The sequence below is a fragment of the Emydura macquarii genome, unplaced genomic scaffold (genome assembly GCF_026122565.2).
Source record: "Emydura macquarii macquarii isolate MOO-44397 ecotype Brisbane River unplaced genomic scaffold, CSIRO-AGI_Emac_v2 contig_450, whole genome shotgun sequence".
NCBI classification, from domain to species: Eukaryota; Metazoa; Chordata; order Testudines; family Chelidae; genus Emydura; species Emydura macquarii.
In genome coordinates, this window is record NW_027130587.1 from 10,437,263 (window position 1) to 10,461,087 (window position 23,825).

At 44.7% G+C, this 23,825-nt stretch overlaps 1 protein-coding gene across 1 annotated transcript in view; it reads left to right on the top strand.

The window, feature by feature from the left end:
- LRRC75A (leucine rich repeat containing 75A) overlaps positions 1-23,825 on the top strand; it is a 165,922-nt gene that overhangs the window by 105,178 nt on the left and 36,919 nt on the right. The window contains exon 3 of the mRNA XM_067537966.1: positions 1,566-1,678. Within this exon, the coding sequence (XP_067394067.1) occupies positions 1,566-1,678 (113 nt within the window). The remainder of the gene's footprint in view (positions 1-1,565; positions 1,679-23,825) is intronic.

Below are 23,825 nucleotides of genomic sequence, written 5' to 3' on the forward strand. Positions count from 1 at the left end.
TTCCCGATTTTCTGTTTTTAATTTAAGCACCTGCTTCAAATTGTGCAGTTGCTTTTAACAGCTACTCTTGAGTTTAATACAAGATGTGTGAAGAGCCCCAGCAGAGCAGCGTATTATCTGCAGAATTGTAGCAAACAGAGATAGAAAAGACCTATTAGACCATCTAGTCTGCTCCTCTGCCATTGCAAGCTTGTTCTTTTTGCCACTGTGTGCCCCCCAGTGCTTTGTCCTGTCCATTTAAAAAGATCTTTGTGGGGGAGCTTCTTCGGCTTTTCCCAGGGCAAGGGCACTCAACCTGAGGGTCTTGGACAGGTGGCAGAACCACACTGCCCTTCTCATAAGGCTACGTGGGGAAGGGGGCCCAGGTTGGATTGTATAATGGAAAAGAGTAAGAACTCTGTTTTAGGAGCTTGTTCTATAGTCTAACACACTAAATACATCCCCATGTGGCAGCCCAAATGATTCCTCTCCTTGCTTGGCGTTTCCTGCCTTCAAATGCATGTGGTGAGTCGTCTCTTCTCCTGTAAGCAATCACGTGTCTGAGCTCTTCATATGCAGGGTGACTAATCTTTTGTGATACGTTGCTCCAAACCCTTAAACACTTGTATTTCTCTTCCCCTGAATCCTTTCCAGTTCATTGACGTATTTGTGGTAGTGAGTGCCCACAACTAAATGCAGTGTTACCGGTGTGTCCTCCTAGCCCACCCTGAAGCCTAGGGCAAGGACTGTTCTCTCTTTGGTCTGTGACACGATATATCTGCTCCCGAAAGCCCATAGATAGGTGCTGGAGAATTAAGCAGAGGGACATGGATGATGATTGCTCAGACACATTGCTCCTAGGACAGCAGTTCTGGATTTAGTAGGAAGGTCAATGGGGGCCATTGCCCAATCTTTCATATTGTTGTTTAATCTGATCAGGCGGAGCCCCTATTCTCTCTGGCCTCAGAATGCCATATGCTAATCCTGAACCTGCAAGGATGGGTTGTCCACTGAGAACTCGTTTGCCAGTGGTATCAATGACTACTGGGAAAGAAACTGGGATGGCAGCTGGTTTATAAAGAACTGATAACATGTTCAGAATTTCATGCGACATAAGAGTAGGTCTTGCCCCAGCGGACTACCAGTCAGACACAGAGTAGATAAGGCACACTGGGAGACCCAGGGTAGTGAACTAACCAATAGTTCTCTTAGTAGATGTTTTGAACTAGCTCACATCATCTCATTATGTACCGTAGGCATTTGGAATGGCTTAATGTTTCTGGGATTTCGTGATGAACTGAGCAGTTCTCCCTTGGCTAACTGAGCGCCGCAGTGGCACTGTCATGTACAGAACAGGATGGTGACTTGTCCATGCAGTATTTTCATGATTGACACTAGTGTTTTTTCTGTGGTTGATTTGATTTTTCAGAGTAGTCTCATGTGGCTTGCTGAGTTGACATGGGATAGTGCATGAGTCGCTTCTGGGGCAAAGTCACTGCACTGTATTGCAGATCTCTCATTAATGATCCCATGAAGCTGTATTGCTATAAATAACCTACCTGGCATCCTTCCCTTTACCTTTGCAGGAGGGAGACTCGCTTGGCACTATGGAGAAGCTCTGCAAGCAGCTGACCTATCACCTCAGCCCCCATTCGCAGTGGAGACGCCAAGGGATCATGAAAAGGAAGCCTCAGTCCTGGTGAGTCAGCTTCGGAAAGCCATCAGCCTCGAGTGCGGATTGTTTGTTCGACATTCCTCCACACACCCCCAGATGTTTCCAGATGTTTTGGTGTCACTTTAAGGTCGGAAGGGAAGGAAATCACTTTTGCAGCAGTGATCTAAGTTTGTGGGATGGTATCTGTAAGCAAGCTATCCGGGAGTAGATATTGTTTCCCCAGAATCAAACTCAGCTGCATTTCTCGTGCTCCTGGCAACATTAATTCTCTCTATGCCACGGTATCTGTATGTTGACTCACCCGGCTGTCCCTTTAGGCACAATTGAGTAGCTTTCATGTCTGTGAAATGTGATGCTTTAGTACGGATGGTCAGAGGGCTCTGCAGGACACTACGAAACCGTCTCCCTTGCAAATGACAACATGGCTGCTGATGTGTCCTTTGGCTATGGACCAAGGGCTTGATTCTGCACAGCACAGATATGGAGAGTTGCACATGTAAACACTGGGTAAAAAGGGAGGAACAGGTGAGCTCATAGGAACCCGATCCTACACGAAGGAGAGTGCTGGCCACTAGCTTGCTCTTGCTTAGGAATAGGCGTGAGACTTAAATGGGGAGCGTAGAAATAAGGGCCTTCTTAGCCCGAGGAGGATTATGCTTATCCCAGATCTCCTATTCACAGACCTCTGCACCTGTTTTACGTGATGCAGTTGTGCACAAGGCAGAAGGTGCACAGGAGGCTCCAGACTTGCACCCATTCCATGTGGCAAGCTATGCCTAGGATTTACCCTCCCCTGCCATCACTGTCTCTTTGGCTGAGCTTTCCCTGCCACTAGGGCTACACCTGCTCTCATCTGTCCTTGGAGAATTCACTGCTTCTGCTGCAATGTACGTGCTTTTGTGCCCTGCTTCACAATACGTGGGGAGCTAGGAGGGGCATGGCCAGGGGGGATGCATTTAGAATACTGTGTCCAGTTTTGGGCCCCCCACTACAAAAAAGATTAATTGCTATGAAGCTGATGTGTGTGTTCTTCTTTGCAAAGCTAGACAGACCTCCTGGGACTTAAATCTGCTGGGCCAGTTGGTGTAATGTATCTGAATTAATCAACTGCATTGGAGATATAGCAAGAAGGACTTTAGGATGGGATTTTCAAATGCTCGAAAGGAACTTAAGTACCAGCTCTTAGTGAAAATCCAATGGGAGTGCAGTGCTAACTCTTGGAGAATCTCATTCTTATTAAGTCAATGTTTATGTAGAAGGGATCAACCTTCTCCCTTTCTAAAGCCCCAGCCCTTCTCCCTTGTCCACTGTGTACTGATTGCCAGGGTCAGCTGTATGAAACTTCCATAGATGGCTAAATCTTTAGCTGACAACTGTTGTACTCACCATCAGAGTCTACAGCGTAATGGGTAGTTGAATGATCAAAGACAACACCACTAATGCATTTATCCATGCTAAACTTTCTGATCTGGCACTTAACGTACAAGCGCAGTGGCTGTGGTGTTGTGAGACATCCTGGCTTTGTGATAATCTGCATTAAGGGAATTGTGGGATAAAAATGGCCTGAGTGGAAGGGGATGAAAACATCTAATTAAAATGAACCATCTGAACTGCCCCTGCCCCCCAAACTCCTCAAAATACCAGGGTTTTTAGCATAGCATTACTGCTGTGTGTGGTCCCAGAAAGCATGTGACTAAGGCTGCACTGATAGAAATCCAAAAGGGCAGCTGTCTGCCCAGCCTGGCTTATGCGGAGTCTCTCTCTGGTAAGGTCAGCGTTAGTGTGCGTGCTGTCTCAAGGCCTTCAGTGGCTTGTTTCTTTCTTTTCCAAGGGTGCAGGTTCACTTATTCCTATCTTCAGACAGAATTAAAAGCCCTACCTGTCAGCTCAGCACTCAGGTCTGCTTCAGCTGCTCTTCCACTGGAGCCACCCGTGGGCAGCTCTAGCTTGAATGTGCAGGTAGGCGGAGCCACTGCTTAAGGGCTGCTGCGGTTGGCTGGCTGTTCCCTGAAATCCCGCTGTTGCTGCTGCTCTTTGGAGCCCCCTGCTGGGACATGCGCTATATAGGTTGAGGCACTGGAGCAGCTGCCCTGCCTGGATCCTCTAGCTATAAGAGCCATCCCATTAAACTGACAGCCAGGAACGGTGCAGAGAATTGGGATGAAGATAAATGTGTTTTACTCTGATTTTTGGCTCCTGTTTTTGTAGGTAGAGCAGAGCCCCCCAAGCCATGGTAAGTTAGCTGTTCCCCTGCTGGATCCACCTGCTAGAAGCTGAACCTTTTCCTAATATAAACTCATGTAATTCCTGAGAATGTGCTACACCTTGGAAACATTTGAGCTAGTTTAGAGCTGGGCTTTCTTTTTCATTTGCTGAATCATTCATTTAAGCCTCCAGGCATAAATGGAGGGTGGGGGGCCCCAGCCCATCATGTATTCATTTCCAGGTGGCTTTGTCAGCACAGCATGCATGGCTGGGGAATTGGAATCTCTGCTTTTCCCTTTCGCTTGCTCATGTGGAAGAGCAAAGCTACCTCCTCCATTTATCTCCTCTTTCTCCGTCTGGGAGAAACAAGAGAAAAGCAGTAAGTAATCCTCCTCCGCACGGGAATGGCCCATTAAACATCCCAGTATCAGATATGTATGGGGAACTCCCCCATGCCACGACATCCCTCTATCCATCATGTAATCTACTGTATTTATATGATCCCAGCTGGTGGGGTATCTCCTAGCAATCACTGATTGTTGCATGGTGGGGTTTCTTGCACCTGTGGTGGAAGTGGAGCTGCGCTATAAAAATGAATGGATACTGAGTATTGACCTGGGTTATTGGGGTGTTTACTGTATTAATACAGCGGTTTAGTATAATAGGGGGATTGTCAGGAAAAACAAGCAGGAAAGGGAACTATGGCTCAAGGTAAGCCACTCCTCAGTAGACTCCTAAGGGTTGTTAAGAGATGATGCCTACCGCAACTATGAGCTTTTGAAGGTTCTGCCTCCTGGCTCCAGCCAACAAACGGAGTTTGATGAGCAGGGACAAAGTCCGGGAAAACACAAGTGCAAAGGATATATATATATATATATATATATATATATCTATATATATATATATATATATATCTCACTCACTCACTCACTCAGGGCGTTGTTTGGAGAGACCAGATTTATAGACAGGAGGCACTGGGGCAGGTGGAGAATTAAGGCATGCCTAGACTAACATCTGGGGATGGTAAGCCTGTAGGGAAGATAGCCACACATGCAGACTGTTGTTTTAAAAATCCTCTTTAAATGTTGTGTTCCTCCCGTGAAAACAAACACTACCTTAGTTTTCAGAGGGCTGTTTAGACACCGGATACCACTGGTCACAGACTCCCAAAGGGGAGAAAGGCAGGTGTCTGAACTCAGACCAATTGGCAGGGTCAGCACGGTTGATACCCAGGGTGCTGTAGCCTGAGAGGGAGAGAACGGTGGAATCCTGCCCAGCAGAAGCAAAGGCCTGAGGGGGTGCACACAGAGAGACTAGGAAGGGGGTAGAGGTACAGCCAACTCCATAACTGCGAGAGCACTTTCCGCGGACAGGACACTGGTGAGAGAAACAAGCTTTTGAGCCCCACAGAGCTCTTCTTCAGCCCTTAACGAAACTGATCTGAGTTCTGTCTCTGCGGAGGGAATGAAATTCTGGTCAACTTGTGTGTGCCACACAATGACTGCAAAAAGCAGATCCAGTACGAGGCTAAATAATCCTGTCGTGTGTCAGATGCCTCGGCCTCATCCTGAATGCTTGCCAGTGACATGTGTTCTATTGATTGGCAATGTTACTTGTGTTTTATGCGTGTCTGCTTTTATTTTTTAAAGAAAGGGAACATGACAGTAGCTACAGAAGTCAGAGTTACAATTAGAGTTCTATGATATCTGCAAGAGGCCTCAAGTGTGATCGTGTCCCTATTGTAATGGGTGCGGTACAAACATAGTAAGAGACAGTCCCTGTTCCAAAGAGCTTACAATGTAAATGCACAAGACGGACAAAAGGTGGGAGGGGAAGCAGGTACAGAGAAATTAAGTGATTTACCCACAGCCAACTAGCACATCGGTGGCAGAACCAGCATTAGAACCCCGTCTCTCAGAGTTGTCCTGCTGCCCTAACTGCTAGACCACACTGTCTCTAGGTAGTCCAGTGACAAATGCTCTAGAAATGGCTGATGCTGGGAAATAGAATAACTACAGTTTCACATGACTGTTCTAGGATTTTTAAGCATAGCATGTAGTTAAAAATTGGACTGATTTGTATTAGCCCATCGTTAACACAGCTGTGGCAGGTCTGCGCATGTCATGCATGCTCTGAGATCTGTGCTGCTGATTTAATAAAAGAGCAGGGCAGGAACACCTGATCGAGTTGTTTACTATAGGTCACATCCCATGGGGTGTTCTCAGCACATGGCGCAAAGTGGCAAAGGGGGAGCTCGGTTGTTGGTTTACCCTAATTTTTTTCTAATTAGAATAGAAAATGGCCACCCCTTGTCATCCTATTAGGAGGTAATTAAACCTGCTGTTGTAGCCATAGGGAGCTCTTCAGGGCTGAAGAGTCTAAGAAGCCCTCTAAAACAGATATTAAAAAGTCAGTTTTGTGCCATTCTCTGTCTTTAATTACCAATCTCCTGTCTTTAATTATCAGTTCTCTGTGTGTGTGTGTGTGTGTGTGTGTGGGGGGGGGGGGGTTTTTTTTTCCCCAGAGACCTAACTGGCTTTAGCCCGGAACCCTGTTCTAAGACTCTGCTTTCTCCTTTGGAAGAGGAGAGAAATAGTTGAGGTTTTTGGTAATCATAATGGCTAAGGTCTGGGATTCATCCGTAACATAAGGCCAGTTCTGACCACATAATAGTAACTTTGAGGCAGTGCTGGGAGGAGATAGGGTAGGGCTGCAGCATCCCGTGCACCCTCTCACACACATTACAAATGAGGCCTGGCTTGGCTGTAGTAATTAAAGAACACCTGGCACTTCTCATTAGTGTGGTGGGGTGAGCCCTTCTGACCTGGCCAAACTGCAACTCTGGTAGATTTCCTCCAGTGTTTTTGATCGGGCAGAACGATTCTCTTTTCTCCCTACCCTGAGCCATAGTGCGGTGTTTCTGTTAAACAGCTGCAGTGTTTCGCTGCTGGTGAAGTGATCCATACATTTCTTCATGATGCTTAATTATTGAATATACCCGTGTGTACAGTAATGCGCTCTGAGATGGTTAGATACTGTGTGCTCCTATAGCATAGAGCCTTTCATTATTAAAACTATAAAGCACTGAGAAGCAGTTTTCCTTTCTCCCTCCCCCACACTACTCATACTAGATGGTCCCAATAACTCTCCAACATTGAATTTATGGAATCTATTTCCTGTCAGCCACCATCCACAATCCTACAATTCTTCGCTTTGCTGCACTTCAGCGTAATTAGCAGTTGGCTCCAAACGACAGAGAAATGGGTCTCGAGAACCTTTATTTACATAAATCTTTTGGCAGGGTAATGAACTTTGTCCTAGTGGAGCAATGAGCGGAAACCTTTCTGGTCTCTAGTGAAGCAGGAGGGGAGCTCTGGATAGACTCTGTATGCCGAGATGAAGTTGAACCAGAAATAAAACATGCAGGCCTGAAGGAATAGCTAGTTTGTTTTCCTGTTCTTTGTGCTTATCACATTGCATCCTCTTCTGCTACTTTTCTTTTCACCTTCTGCTCTTCATTTGCAGAGCCCTACATGGTCAATAATCATGTGGTTCTGGGCTTTGTAAAAACTACCTCTCTCTTTCTCAGAAAAGCCCCTGACACATTTTTCTCTGCTCCTCAGTCCTTTTTGCAATATCTGTTGAACCCTTGTGTACCTTCTATTGTGTGGTGATGCAATATTGCTTTGGGGAGAAGTTCCATCCTCCATTACTGATGTGCTTGCTAATTAGGAAGGCCCACCTCGGAATAAGGCTATTACTTATTTTGATTTATGAAATATTAATCTCCTGCAATGCCCCTGTTTATGCTGCCGTTGAAATGGTTCTACCGACAGCAATGTTTAAAGTAGACGACCCTGAAACAAACTCTGGATCTGAAAATCCCAAACTTTAGGGAATTCAGGTCTGGAATCCATCTCCAAATTTCAATCAGCCCCTTAGTACTTGGAGGCAGAATCAGCCTGTTGAAATCCAATTACCCCTGATCTTGGGTGTGATGGAGATCCAGATCGGAATGTTATGGCATGGGTCTATCTTTGGCTTAAACACAATTGTGTCTGGCACTGTTCTAGCGTGGTATCCTGAGCAAGGGTAGGATTGTCTTTTGTTCTGAGTGCTGCGTTCTACGACCATGTTACCATGGGGGTTACATAGCCTGGTTCAGTTGCCATGGTTCTCAGTCAGAGTAAAGAGCGTTGTCCATATTTTTCAGGGTAACTGGCCTGTAACTGTGATGGTGACAACTGTGGATTCACTCATAGTGCAGGCAGAGCCACGGGGGTCTCCAAGATATTATACTCCGTTGTTTGTTATAGGAAAAAGCATCGGAGAATGCTTCATGGTGCTGTGTGTGTTCTCCTTGTGTTCCAGTGGCTGTCCAATCAAGTATAAATTATTTACCAAAATGTATCCTTGCTGTACCACAGCAATTAGCAGACCAACTGCTTATTTTGAGGGCAGTCTGAAAGTAAAGGATTGTAGTCCCCAGAGTAGATTGATTCAGTGTATCTACTGTACAAATGGAGCAATGAAAGGATTCATTTCTTTCTGCCACGAGCAAGCTGTGGATCAATTCAGATCAATTCACGTGCCCCAGCTGGGCACCTAATCAGAATCAGTGAAGATCAGGATTCAGTCTCTTCAATACAGAGCTATTGTTTATTGAAAAGCAGGTATCCCAGACAAATAGAAAGGACCATACAATGCCTCTCCTTAGTAAGCCTCAGTTTCCCAAGCATAAACCCTCAGTAACTATGCTGGCCCCACACAGTATCCTGATTGGTAAGCAAAGCGGGATAGCTACCACGCCTAGGTGAAGACGGTCTCTTCCTTCTGCAGGTTCCCTCGGGTCCTTGATCTGTTTTCTGAATCCCTCATAGTGGAGTCTTGGCTACCCCAAAGCCATTTGATCTGTGATACCTTGGAGCAGGGTCTAGGTTACCCTGAGGCCCTCTGTGCGACAGTATCACCGGTCCTCTTGGAGATATGAGATATAGATGGAAAGCTAGATACCATGTGGACTTCCCAGAACTTATACCCTCGTCTCAAAGAAGTCACATGTCCCCAAAATATGCTCTGCCAGCGAATTATCTGACATAGTCCAACGAATTCATAAATTGGGAGGGGGCTGTAGGGATTGGCTGATATGCACTTTCCATAAACTACTCCCCTCCAGGCACCTGATATCACATCATCTATAGGGTCAGTTGACCCAGGTCAGCTCGCCCCAGCTCCACTATCACACGCCTCCACATGTACAACTCAGGCGAACTGGCCATTGGCTGACTGTGACCATTGGTCGTCCACATCCGCACTGCTGCTTACACAGGGTCTGGACAAACGTTTGCGACACATGTTGATGCCAAGTGCAAGTTTGGCCTTTTCACTGGTTTTCCAGAGTCTAGTGCGACGAGGCCCTGCTCCCAGAATCCTCTAGCACTCAGGCTCACCAAACTTGTCCATTGTGATACTATCTAGTGATCCAGCACCATCCCAACACGAGCGTCACTTGGAATGAGCCTAAGATTTTTAGTTTTCTCTTTCTCTGCCATTGTGGTGCGTCCTTCCAACGGGAGCTATTCAGAGGACTGTTTTCCACGCTGTCATCTGTGGCACTGGGAACGGACCGTCCAACGCATCTGGGATGTGGAGGGAAACACAGATTGGGACAGAGGGGAACCATGATACTACCAACAGTGAGTGGAGGGAAGGGGAAGAGTTTGTTGCCCATCAGTGTTCAATGGTTTTATTGTATGAGGTCAGTTTTGTAGGACATTATTAACAATAATACCTACCTCTTGTGTAGTGCTCTTATCCATAGATTCCAAAGCGCTTTGCAAAGGAGGTCAGGATCATTAATCCATTTTGCAGAGGGGGGAACTAAAATGACATGACTTGCCCAAAAAAACCACCCAGCCAGTCAGTGGCAGCACCAGGAATAGTGCCTATGTCTCTGGAGTATCAGTCCAGTGCTCCGTCCACTAGGCAGCGATGCCTCCCTAATGGTGAAGAAGCATTTGCAGACATGAAATGCTTTTCATCTAAGGCGCTCAAATGTGAATTAGTCATTATGACACCCTCTCAGGCAGGTAGGTACTATCCCAATATTCCAGATGGGGGGAAACTGAGGCACAGAGAAGTTGACTTTTCCAGCACATCAAGGTCAGAGCTGGGAATAGAACCCAAAGGTCTTGGAGTCCATTCACCTGATCTCACCACTAGAAAATGCTCCTTTTCCATGTTCTGCTTGAATATCTAGGCAAACGAGGGGAATGGCAGTGCAATGGGCCAGGAAGTTAAAGCCAAGGGGCAAAACCCAGATATTGGGAATTCTAGTGTTACTATACTGCCGGAGCTGCTGAGGCCAGCTAGTCTGTAATAGAGAGACATAACTCATAACAGGGGATATAACTCCACCCTCCGGCAGGTTCTTACTCAGTAGCACAATGGGGAAGCTGGAGCTGCAAACCAGCGTGGGTCCTGACTTGGTTCTGGAAAGTATCTGAAAGGTATGGTTGTTAAATCCATTTATTCATCACTTTCCCCCCGTTTGGGAGGAGGCTGACAATTGGCTTCCTGCAAGCAGTGCTGTGTTCTGAGCTGCAGTTGGATCTCTCTCTGCCTCAGACCCCACAATTTGTTTACCTGTCCCTTGTTGTATGGCAATTGATTGACAGAGAAGCCACTACAATGTAGCCCTCTGGGTATTGGATTAACTTCCTAGGGGGTATATTTGTGCACTAGTCACTAACTAAGGCAACACCAAGGCCTATGGAAAGGGTTGATCACAAGGCTGGGCATTTGGATTCTGCAGGAAACCAAGTGTCTCAGTATTTGTAGCTGTTTTTATAGCCCTTTTTGACTTTGGGGTATGCGTGTCACTTTTGAAGCCAATACAACCATGAGATCAGCTATTGTCACCATCTAGGAACTGAAATCTCATGAGAATGGCTTCTTGAGTCGTTTCAAAATAAAACCCCAAGCGTGAGAAACATCAACACACACATTAGAACTCATACTCAGCCCTAGTCGATGTGTCGCTTATGCCCGCGAATTCTTGTGGCCTCGTTTCCCATGTTTTGTATTCTGCATTTTATCCATCGGCCTGTGTAACTTTGTAGAATATTCAAGGGTGGCCTGGCACAGCGATAGCTGAGTTACAATTGACATAGGGCCTGAGTCTCCTCTCACACCTGCTTTTTGCCATCATTGACTACATTGGAGTTACTCCCAGTTTGCACTGAGGTGAGATCAGAAACAGACCTGGAATACGTGGACAGCATTGTGTGCTGGGAAGCTGATGAATTCTTCAGCTGAGCTGTGATTAGAGCAACGGCACCACCATGGAGGTTATAAATAGGAAGTTTATATCTGTTCTATGGATGTCATGTGCTGTCTGTACCTGTCCTTGTGGTGCCATAAAGCGAGACTTCCTTCTGGGAGCCCTGCGTGGGCACGCACATTGTCCCCCGCAACCCTCCAAAAAAAAAAAAAAAGATTAGGTGTGAAAAATAGCCTTCCTTAAAGATCTGACGAGTAACATATGTCACCTGCTAGGATGAGCTCCATGTGTTAACTTAACTCATTAGGACAAACTTGCTGGCTAGAGGCTCCCTGCTTCAGTCTGCCATTTCTGAGTGATGTAGTCACTGCCTGGAGACAATAAAATGTCTGCTACTGCCTAAGAGATGATGGATTTTGTTTTTTCTTTCTCTCTCTCTCTCTCTCTCTCTCTCGCAATGTTAGTCTTGTAAAATTTTCAGGCTGCCACCTGTCTGACGTTCATTCGTCCTTTCTCTCTCTCGCTCTTTCTTTCTGGAGATGAATTCTATATAATATCTGGCAAATGAAGTCCAAATTTGGAAGGTGTAAATACAAAGCCAGACATCGCCTGCTGCTGATACCATCTGATTGGCAGATGCTGGAAGCTGTTTGGGTTCCTTTCTAAAAGAAGGGATGTCTTGTATCAGAGAGGGAGGCGTATGAGCAGCACTTCAGATGCGGCAAGCTTGTTTTTAGTTTCCTACATGACGATTCATGACCATTAATGAATATTTTGGTTTTTTCTCTTTCCCTACTAATTATTGCTGATCCCAACAAAACCATACAGGTGGCGGAGGCTTTTGTGGGGAGCTAATGAGTTGTCGCTAATGTTACTGGAAAACACTTCCTTAATTAGAATGCTGTATCTTTATGATAACATTGCGCTTGTGTTTCCCTTCTGTCAGGGACGGACCTATTAATGCTCCGACTCATAACTAGCTGGGTAATAGGTACATTGTAATCAGTGGCATGGCTTTATTAAATGGCATAATTTATCTGGGCCCATGACTGTGTCTGTCTGCTGTGCTGGTGATTTTGTTTACACTACAGCTGGCTAGATGTGTTGGGAGAGCCAGGAGAAGAAATTAGAGTTTAACTGATCCCTGCAATTCAGACTAGTGGGGAGTCTGTTGTAGGGGAAGAAGCTGGAAACACGATACAATCTGCTCTGTAGCTCTGTCTTGGTATTATTCTAATCTCTCACTTTAATTAAAACATTGTCCTAGCTAGGGGATTAAGATGCACTCAGAATACCACAGTGATGGGTGAGTTATGAATGCCTAGACTGATTATCTTAAAATTAGCCAACCCTATCCTCCCGTGGCCCAGTCCTGCCTTCACCCAAGTTTTGCCACTAATTCAGTAGGAGTTGGACTGGGCCTATTGTGAGATACAATCGTGAAAAGGATTCAAGGCCTGGTTTTGAGGGGTGCTGAGCACCCACAGCTCCCAAGGGAGTGCTCAGCACCTCTGTGAAAAGATCCTTTTCTTTAACAAAGACCGTTTCGGTCCCAAGTGCTGACATAAAGGCAGACAACTCCATATATCACCTCAGGCCATGGCACCCCTCTGGCTTGCTCATGTAGACTTAAATCATGGAAGATGGTTCTCTAGATTGGGAACTTTTCTGTAGACTGGGAGATAAAGTCCTTGCAGCTCAAAGTCCATTTGCCTTCCTTTCAAACACTGCTGCATTGTAGATGCATTGAATAATGACACATGGCATTCCTGTAGCCCCTTCCATCCCAAGATCTTGAAGCACATGAATTAAGACCCACCACAGGCCCGTGAGGTAGCTAAGATCCTAGGGTGATGAGAGTTCTGGAAATCCCTGGTACAGAAATATTATTATTCCTATTTCACAGCTAAGTAAAATGAGGCTCAGTGAAGTTAAGTGACTGGCTCAAGATAACACAACCAGGAATAGAACCCAAGAGTCCTGACTCCTATTCCCCTTTATTTTGACTGTTCTTCTTAGGGGATGTGGGGTGCAGAGTGCAAGTTAGAGCAGCCCATAGGCATTTACACAACTCTAGAAAGTGGGGGAGTGCAAAAGTGGTTAAAAGCCACCTTTGGACCGTTCCCCCTCACCCTGAGTGCAAGAAAAGTCAGTGATGATCAGGCTGTCTCCCTTCAGTTCACTGCAAGGGACTGAGTGGTGTTATTTGCAAGCTGTTTTATCTCCTATTGAAAATGAGTTGGGTGGTTACAGTCCACTGATGTCTGCAGTGCAGGAAATGCTGTGTTGGGCAATTTCAGCAGAGATGCCAGGAGTCTAATGGGCATGTGGCGTGAATTACCCACTCGCCGTCTGTGGTTGGGTGGCTCTCATTTGAGGGTGTCCTGGGCCTTCGTTAGCCAGTTGGTTCTGGAACTGTCCAGAAGTGCCAGCAACTTGTGAGAGAGAGACAGACAGACAGATGAAAGACAATGCCACACACAGTTATTACACTCCGCTGAATGTTAAAAGAAATCCGGGTAGCTATAGCTGGTCTCACAACAGCTCTCTTCAGAAACACCGTGGATTATTTCAATGGGAAATTGCTTTTGTATTCTGCCTGCCCAGCTCCGGCTGTAGGTGATGGGCGGGGGGGGGGAGGGGGCAGAAGAAGAGAAAGGGAAGGATGATTGTACAGAGAGAGAGAAAGCTGGGTCAGTGTTTGAGTCAGACCTGCCATGGTGGGGCTATGAAAATGTTCACTGGTTGCCTATTGCAGTGAGTGAGTCAGGGACGCTCCTGCCAGCAGCAGTGGCTGGCGAAGAGCTCCGTGGAGCTAGAAAGCTTGTCTCTTTCACCAAAAGCAATTGGTCCAATAAAAAATATTACCTCACTCACCTTGTCTCTCTCTGAAACTTCGTAAGGTAAACAAACCCAACTTCATGGGCCTGATCCAAAGCCCATTGAAGCAGGTGGAAAGGCTACCTACCATTCATTGGCTTTGGATCAACCTTCCTGTCTGGATGTGGAGAAAGGCGAATCCTTTTTTTGGTTTCTAAATCCACTTCAAGCTTAAGAGCTCGCTGCACTAGTTGAAAATATTGCACTGTCCCACGGAAAACATTTTCAGCTACTCTTTTCCCCATTCTCCCTTGTTTACTAAGCCATTGTTTTTAATTCATCTCCTGTTTTCTTGACTGGTCCCAGGGACAGTGTCAAATTACTGTAAGCTCCACAATTTGGAGAGTTTGTTTAAAACAAATTGCAATGGGGTGGGGAGGTGTAGCAAATTCTAATAAGAGTAGAATTGTTTTAAAAGTCAGTAAAAACCTATTTTGGGATTTCTTTGAATTTATTTCAGAATTCCCCTGCCAGGTTCTGACCCCGCCAACACCGCACAACTGTCTGAAACCAGAAAGTGAAATGGATTAGCAGCAAAGGTTAAACTGATGCAGTCTAGTTTCCCCAACAGAATGAAGTGTGAAAAGTAAATAAAACAGTGTAAATGGTTAGGTCAGCTGGAGTTTTAAGATGGTGTTAAGCTACAGTGAATTTATTCCCCATATATGTTTTAGTTTTAGGTTCATATATCAGGGCTGCATTTGGTAATGCTTAGTAAAGGCATTGGGGTGAGGCAAATGTCAACTGTGGAATGAAATCTATTCCTAGGCGAGCGATAGGAATGTGGCTGACGATGAGAATACAGGGGAAGATGGGCCATTTGCTGTTTCTCATCATCATGTCTTGGGGGGAGAATATTGACCTGACATTTCCTCTTGGGTATCCTTGCCCAACCCTCCCACAGCCATGTACATAAAGTATTTTCTAACAGCCATTTGACTGCTTCGCAGAATCAGCGCAGGATCCTACGCCCATTAAGGAGGGATGTGCCTTTATAGGGCAGCTTGTAGGATCAGGGCATTAAGTGATTACAGCACCATTGGTGGTTGACTCTCTTAAGCATTTTAACTTCTGTGGGTTTAGTGCTCCTCCCAGGAATAGCCCTCCTTGAAGAAAACACACGCTCACTTAGAATGTCTCTCTGTTGCACATGTGGGATGTATACACACAGCCTGATTTCTGTAAGGGTTCACAGGGTTCTTATATTTGGCTTGTGGAGTCCAATTGTGTTTTCCAGTTTGTCTGATCTGTCTAGGTCTGTCTAGGCCAAACTCCATGAGCCAAAGCTTGTTGTCCTTATTCAGGCAAAGCTTCCATTGACACCCATGAGAGGTGTCCCCGAATAAGGACTTGAGGATTAGGTCCCACGAGGAATAATCCATATACCACTATGTAGATACATGCTGCAAATCCACAAGAGTTTCTTTATTAAGTGGAAGGTGTACTTATTCCCCTCCCCCCCCCACATTTTTGTTTGTTGGTAATGGGTAATATCCACTTTCCCTGTGCAGAAGGTCAATCCAAGGCCTATGCGTCACTGGTGGTTTAAGAGGCATTGAAGCCTTGTGCTGACTCTGTGCATAGAGAAGGTAGATTTCACTCAGTGAAAACATAGTCTTGACATTTCTTGTGCCTCTGCTGCCTTGATTGTTCCTCCCTCTTCCCCACATAATTAATGCATCCCTTATGGACAGCCAACTGAATTGTGTGGTTTATAGACCAGTTCCCGCCTTCAATTCAGTCCATAGGCGCCTTGTTGTTTAGTTACAATAGTTTGTTCGGCTATATTCCAGTTTAAACAGGGTTCTCTTTCATCTCTACTTAACAAACAATGCTATTCAGCTGCTAAAATGAATTCCTAATGCACTATGTATTAATCTGGGGCAGCATTCCATAGACACATTACTTTTGGACAAATGAACTTCATGTTTTACACTCAGCAGAGTGTTCCCCTTATTTGCCATGCCGGCTGTTTGTTCCATTTAATCAAAGTCCTTGACACTCAAGAATAGAAACTGATATTGGCAATGAAATGGAAACTGAAGCTATAGTGTTTAAAGAATATGGACCAGTCTGGCTCTCACGTAAATATGTGCAACCTCATTGACTTCAAAGGGGGTTTTATGCAGGTAACTAAACAGAATAAACTCCCAGCCAGTCTGTAAAGTGGCATGACTCCATTGGGAACTGTTGGGTTCGCAGCACTTCTGAAAAGCAGGGCACTTAGACTTTAGGCCTCCATTTTCTTTAAAATCTTGATCATAATTTTTAACCTAGCAATGTTCTTTCTGCGTGCTCAGGCTAATTTACAACCGGGGAAAAGAACCCAGAAAATGTCTGGGTTTTTTTTCCCTCATGATGAATTATACATTTATGGAAAGGTCAGTAGTGAGTGGTAGGCGCTATTAGATTGTGGAATAGTTTCCAAGGCAATTATTGGGAGTTTGAGTTACTTAAAAGTGATTTAGACGGAGCACTCAAGGGTAACAATCCTGAATTGGACTGGGTAAGGGGGTGGCCCTCATGCCCTATCACGCCTCTCATTTCTGCGATCCTAGGAATAACTTTGTATCATTTTTAAAATGAAGAAACTAGTAAAAAGGCACACGGTAAGGTCTGGGAGTTGTTATTCTGAGGACTTGGGACTGAATTCTATTTGTGACCCTAGGAGGAAGCATTGGCTGTCCAGTGATTACAGCAGCACACTGGGGATCAGGACCATGGGGTTCTGTTTTTGCCTCTGCCACAGACTTGGGTGATGTGGGGAAGTCACTTCATGTCTCAGAACGTTAGTTCCCTCATTTGTAAAAGAGGGCTAATGAGTCCCACCTTGGTGAAGCGCTGAGAGATCTACAGATGAAAACGGCTCTCTCCCCTTTTGTACGCTGACTGCTAGTTGTAATCCTCGCAGAGAGCTAGTGGTTCTGCTTAAGATTTGGTACAAGTCACCCACTGCACCGGAAGATCTCTGCCATAACTCTTGATGTCAGCCCAGTGTTACCAGTGAGTGTCATGCCTGCACCCCATAGAAACCCTCAATTTGCATGTGACCTCAAGCTGCCAGTTCTGGAACTAACAGGCACTGACTGTGCTGCAAAGATGAAGTGCCAATTCCCCATGTCTTTTGGCCCGTCAAGTTAGTCGCATTGATTTTCTTTGGCTCTGACCAGAGCTTTGTGCCTGGATATCTATCACTTTTCTCTTCAGAGAGGTTACTAAACTAGCTCAAATGGGGTATAAAAATGCAATTCCCTGAGACGGGGGATAATATTTAATCATAAAAATGTCTGATACCAAACAAAATTATCATTCACTCTGCAAACATGATGATAATTAATATAGATGATACCAATCAAATATATATTCTTGTTTCACAGTGTCTGGTTTTATGGGACAAAACACTTTTTATTCTCTTTTGCTGTAGGGTCTGTGTAAGTGGATGGAGATGCCATCCCCCTCTAAATGGAGCACCACACGCATAGAGTAACTAACAAAAAATCAGTCCTCCATGGGGTTTGGTTTGTTACCAGAAAGGTAATTGCAAAATAACTCACCGTGGAAGCCCCAGCCTTCTCTGTAGGGCTCCCTCTGGTGTGGTCTGTCCCAAACTTTGTCTAGCTATCTGGGGTGCTTATCTGGTCCCCATTGCTGTAGCATTTGGGCACCTCACAATCTCTAATGTATTTATCCTCACCAATGTATTTATCCTCACCAAAATCAATAGGGTTGTGCTCATTAGTGTCTGGAACATGACCTACAATTTTGGGATTGATCAGAGACAGTGTTCCAAAGTTACTGGGCAATGGACAAACAGAGCAAGGCCATCAAGTTCAGCTTTGCTTGGCTTCTAAACTGATGTAGGCTTAGGCTGTATCACGGTGCATATGCACAAAGGGTCCAAACTAAGGTTGCACAGGCATCCTTAAATCTGGCATGTTCTAACTTCTGAATGCTGGACTTTACCATTGTAATGTTCTTTTAACCTTTTTTTGGATACGATGTAGAGGACAGTAGAAGTGCAGCGCTCTAAAGCCAGCACCATTATACCGTGCACAAATAATTCCAGATTTTGTGTGTTTTAAACCCCTCACCAGCTATTCTGACAATGCACTTTAAAAAGAAAATGTTTATGCCTTTCTTTCCTCCAGACTCCCCTGAGCTAAATCCTGTCGACCTAGAGACCGTTTTAAGATCTGTCTGAATGAAACGGACAGATATGCAGTAGTATTTTAGAAATAAACATTGTGCTTTACTCTTTTTTGTATTTCTTTTTTCATAGTATGTTTAATTGTTTGGGTTGGGGTGTTTTTGGAGGGGGGCGGGTTTGACAGGTGAGTCATCAGCTATTTCCCTGTGTCCAGGAAAGTATCTCTAAAATACAATAAACAGTACAACGATAAACACCAAGACTGTCATGTTTATTTCTCAGATGTTACTGAATGTCTGTTTGTGATGTTCAGCCAAATCTTAAGGCTTAAGATTTTTAGAGTTGGGAAACTGAGCACTAAAATTCTCTAGGCAGTTTTGAAAACCACAACCTAAAGCCATACACTGGAATACACAAGATTCAGGTCAGAATTAATATTACAATCCAACAGATAACACGCAAACCATTTCTGCTCCCCTCTCATCACCCATTTATATAGCATAGCCACTAATGCCTAAGTAACATTCAGTGCCACTTGAGTTTGAGGGTACATACACTGTGATTTCCGCATAGCTGTGGGGGTTTCTGCGCCATTAGTTTCGATAATCTGTTCCCATACATTGTAATGGTGCTTTGTCCTGAACTGTTGGAGTCTTATCTGTGTTCACTGAGTTCTTTGTGTGACACAGCAGAGAAATTGATGCTTGCTGCCAACTACCATAACTGAATGAAAAATACGCTCAGTACATAGCAATCCTAGCATAATAGGTACTTTCCAGGTAACATGCTGAAATTCTGTATTGAAAAATTGAGACACAAACTCCAGGTTTTTACCCTAACAAAGGTTGAAACAGCTTCAACCATTGCCTTTGTGCTTTCAGCACTGTATGCTGATGAGCATTTGCCTATGAACCAAGGTGTCACTGCCACTCGTTGGCCCTCTTAGATAGAGCTGTGACTTGACATGTTGTAGCAGGCGCCAGGAGAACAGCTGCTCATGGACGTTATATTCGATATCCCAAAGACGTATTTTTGTTGAGGTTCTTGGGTACGTGGTTCTGTCTGGAAGGCGTAAGCTCCGCTATCCGATGACGTCCATTGGGTTGTGGACCTTGTTGAAGTGAGAGAGAAGCTATGGGCCTGCTTTGAGTTTCCACACAGTCACGTACTGACAGTGCTTTGTGTAACTTACTGGCTGGACCTTGAATGCTGTGCTGAGCTTGTGAGACTGAAGTTGCTTCAGAGGCTACAATGTGTCATTTCTGTGGTTCTTGGACAATGGTCCATGTATGTGCCCACGGTCAGCTCACTATAACCCTTTAGAAAAACTGCTGTCCATCCCAAGGGTGATGTTCCCCAATTCTGATCACAGCCAGCTCAATCAATCACAGCCAAAGGTCAGAACTGGATTACCTCGAGAGAGCCAAGGCAGGAGCAGAAGCTCACAGAGCTCTGGGCAAATGCTTTGATTTCCCCAATTTTGATTTGGTGAGTTAGATTTCCAAAAGAGCCCAGCACCCAGCAGTGGGGCTAGATTTCAGAAGAGCACCCCTCCCACCGAGCCACCTAAATGGGGTGGTGAGGGTCTGAAAAGTGCTCAACAGCATCCAGCAGCACCACTTGTTCTCAGTGGGGTGGGGGTGAGATTTTCCATTGTTCTCAGTGGGAGTGGGGGGGAAATCCACCCACTGTTCTCAACGGGAGCTGAGCACTTCTGAAAATCTGGCCTCGGAAGCCCTTTGTGTAATGAAAAGTTTACATCAATTTTCTTCAGAACGTGATGAGGCAACAAGATGCTTTTTTTTCTTTTGTCTTTTGAGCAAAGCTGTGGCTAATTACAAATGGGGCATGTCGCTTATTTGACGTGACTATTGTAACTCTGGAAGCATGAAGAGCAGGTGCTGGTGGAAGTGTCATTGTCTCCCATTGCTCCATGTCATATCCTGGTATGTTACAGTCTTCATGGTGCTTTTGGTCTGTAATGGCCTCTTTCATGTTCCTCAGTGCCCCTGATCTTCCTCAGCATTATGATTCTGAGTAGATCTTTACAGCTTCCTCTGAAATTATTTTAATAAAGGTGCCTGTGCTCTGATGCATATATCCCATATATCCTGGTAGGAGATGGAGCCCGCTGTCAACACTAGGATAATGTCTTGAGATGAGCAGGGTGTTGAATGACTTCTTTTTCCCAGTTATTGGTTGGTGTTGCTTTTTAACTGCTTCTGATGTGGAGCTTATTGTAATAGTCTTCTTAAAGGCCTGGAATTTGGTGTATTGTACATTTTCCTCCCGGTCTACTCTGTTTCTTTCTCTCCATCTTAGGCTTTTGTATAGCACTCATCACCATGGTATCTAAGATTTTGTAATGGGTATTACGAAAGAAGTAGCGGAATCAAGCAGGAGAGTGCAGACCAGTGCAGAATGGTTTGATTTAACTTTCCAGCAGGTCAGTGTGTTTCATTAGGGCTAATCAATCATTCACGTAGCACATCTCTTCTTCCTCGTTGGGGGGGGGTCCATTGCATCCTCAAGGAATGTCCTATTTCCTTCCCAGCCCCTCCCAGTTTTAACATTGCCACTCTTAAACCAGTGAGGTCTGCATATAGGGTTGCTTGATGTAGGCTGTCAACACAGTTGCTTAATTGGCTACATGGTTTGCTAAGTGGGTAGCACAAGAACTCCTCTTCTGTCTCCTTTCTGTCCTGGGCCTAAGTATGCTGCCTCCATGGCAGTTTGGCCCATTCCAATCTCAGGGAGAGCAAAACTGGGAGCAGAAATCAAATTCAAACCACCAGCCGGGTAGTTCAGAACATAAACCATTTGGCCTTTGGACTGCCTTTCTTGCCCCAGCTTCGCCTCCTCTATGAGCCTAGGGTGAAGTCATAGAAACTATAGTCTTGGGGCAATACTGTCTAGTCATAGAGGTAATGAACTAGGGGGCTGGGAAGCAGGAATTCCTGACTTTAGCTCTGCCACATACTCCTTCTCCAACCTTGGGCGATCTGGAAAATGGGGCTTATTGTACTTGTAGCTCACAGAAGCGTTATATCATCATTGAACAGTATGGACCATGTTCTGACTTTGGACGGAAGGCGTTAACTTCCACTGCCTTCAGTGAGAGCATTCAGAGCCATGTGTTACCCAGAATTCTGAATTTTATGATGACAGTCGCTTTGATGACTACAGCTTGAAGCCATCAACAGAGTATACCACTGAGTTGTGTGGGCGCAGACTGCTTTTAAATCCATGTTCCATAATGTTAAAGGGAACACAGAATCACAGACATGTATGATTGGAAGGCACATCAAGAGATCATCTAGTCCATCTCCCCCTGTGCTGAGGCAAGACCAAGTTTACCTAGACCATACTTGACAGCTGTTTGTCTAATCTTTTCTTAAAAACATCCAGTGATGGGGATTTCACAACCTCACTCAGTAACTTATTCCAGTACCTAACTATCCGTATAGTTATTTTTACTAATATCTAACTTAAATCCCCCTTGCTGCAGATTAAAAACAGGGTTACTTACCAGTAACTGTTGTCCTTCGAGCAAAGCAGCTACCTGGTTGTCGGTCCACACCTTTACGTCCCACTACGCCATCATGCAGCAGGCGAGAGAGGATGCGGGGTTCGGCAGGGCCGTGCTCATGGGAGCAGCTCACCGTTGACTCCTACCCACCTCCAAGCTGTGGCTATTTAATCACCTATACTGGAATGGATATGAGCAATCACTCGAAGTAGAACCCATTACTACTTGTCCTTCCTTCAGTGGACATGGAGATCAATTGATCACCATCCTCATTATAACAGCCCCTTAATATATTTGACGACTGTTATTAGGTACCCCCTTAATAGTCTTTTCTCAAGACTCAGTATACGCAGAGGGGGTTTTAAGCTTTCTTTTTAGGTCATGTTTTGTTTTCTAAACCCTTTATCATTCTTTTGCTCCCCTCTGGACTCTCTCCGGTTTGTCCACATCTTTCCTCAAGTGTGGTACCCAGAACTGGACACAGTGCTCCAACTGAGGCCTCCCCAGTGCTGAGTAGTGTAGAACAATTACTTCCCGCATCTTACATAGACACTCCTATTAATACACCCCGGAAGGATATTGGCCTTTTTCACAGCTGCATCACATTGTTGATTCATATTCAATTTGTGATCCACTATAACCCCCAGGTCCTTTTTGGCAGTACTACCACCTAGCCAGTTATTCCCCATTTTGTATAAAATAGTTAACTGTAGCCTGCTCTATCACAAAACTGAAGGGAAGGGGATTTCTTTCCAAAAACCAAAAGTCCCCAAAAAAATTAGGTTTCCTTTTTGAGTTTCCACTTTAAGCAAGAGTTACGGTAAAAGTTTTACAACTGTGCGGCCTGATTACAAGTGTCATATTCTCTGAATTCACTGTCATGTATAGTAAAGTTGGTCCTGAAATCACTGCAGTACTTCAAAGATGAAATACAACTAACACGTGCCCGTCATCTGCATTTCATTATAGTATAAATGGTCTCCCCTGCTTCTCAGTTAGCTGCAATGTCAAAAGCTCCTTGGAAATTCTCTTGAAGGGTCAGATTATTCCTTATGATGCTGGAACACCTCCATCATTCTTAAGACCATTGACTATCAATCCAACACCATCTGACTCATCAGATCAAAATGAGAGTGACGTGTGTCTTAAATATTTTAATTTAACAGAAACTAAGACTTTTTTAAACTAAGGGCCATGTTTTCATTTGTTTTTAAATGGCACCCACAAAATATGTTTGCATTAGCCATGTATTTTCATGTGAAAACCTGGTAATCTTGCATGCAAATGGGCACTTAAAAGTACTGATTTACACCTGGGATCCACCCTAAGTTCCCTTTTGCATATGTAAGATGCTTTGATACTAAGCCACTGAAAATAGGGTAGAGAACACAGCTGCATGGGCAAAAGAATAATTTGGGCCAGATTTTGAAAAGTCATGGAGACAAATCACTATGTTACAGTTTTGCACCTATGATTATTCGTGGCACCATTGAGGTAAGTTGGATGTCTAAGTGTTTGATTGTGCCTGCAAACCAGACACTTAGATGTATAAATGTTCTCATTTGTGCTCTTAATAATTTGCACCCAGGAGCTTTCAGTATCTGACCCAAATCATCTGTTTTAATGAATTAAGATCCCTCTGCTTTGGTCAGCAGCAAGAGTTTTGAACCTTGGACCTCCAGCTCTGTGGCACAGACCTCTAATGCTTGAGTGAAAGAAGTTATCTGGTAGCAGTGGGCTATCTTCTAGTGGGTGCACACATCACATGCAGTTTGCCAGTGTATTACACATGTGTAACAGCATATGTCTGTCTTTAATCTATTTGTTAAACTACTTTTGAGCTGTCTGCAGTGTTGTATAGCTGTGTTGGTCCTAGGGTATTGGAGAGACAAGGTAGGTGAGGTAATATATTTTATTGGACCAACTTCTGTTGGTGAGAGAGACAAGCTTTCGAGCTTATTCAGAACTCTTGTCTTGCTCACCAACAAAAGTTGATCCATTAAAAGATCCTCAACCACTTGGTGTGTCTGCTTTGAGCTATATAATATTTTTAAAGCACTTTCCACCCTAGTAGCTAGGCATTTTGCATGTACCGTGGGGTGTGTGCACACATTTTGACAGTTCAGCC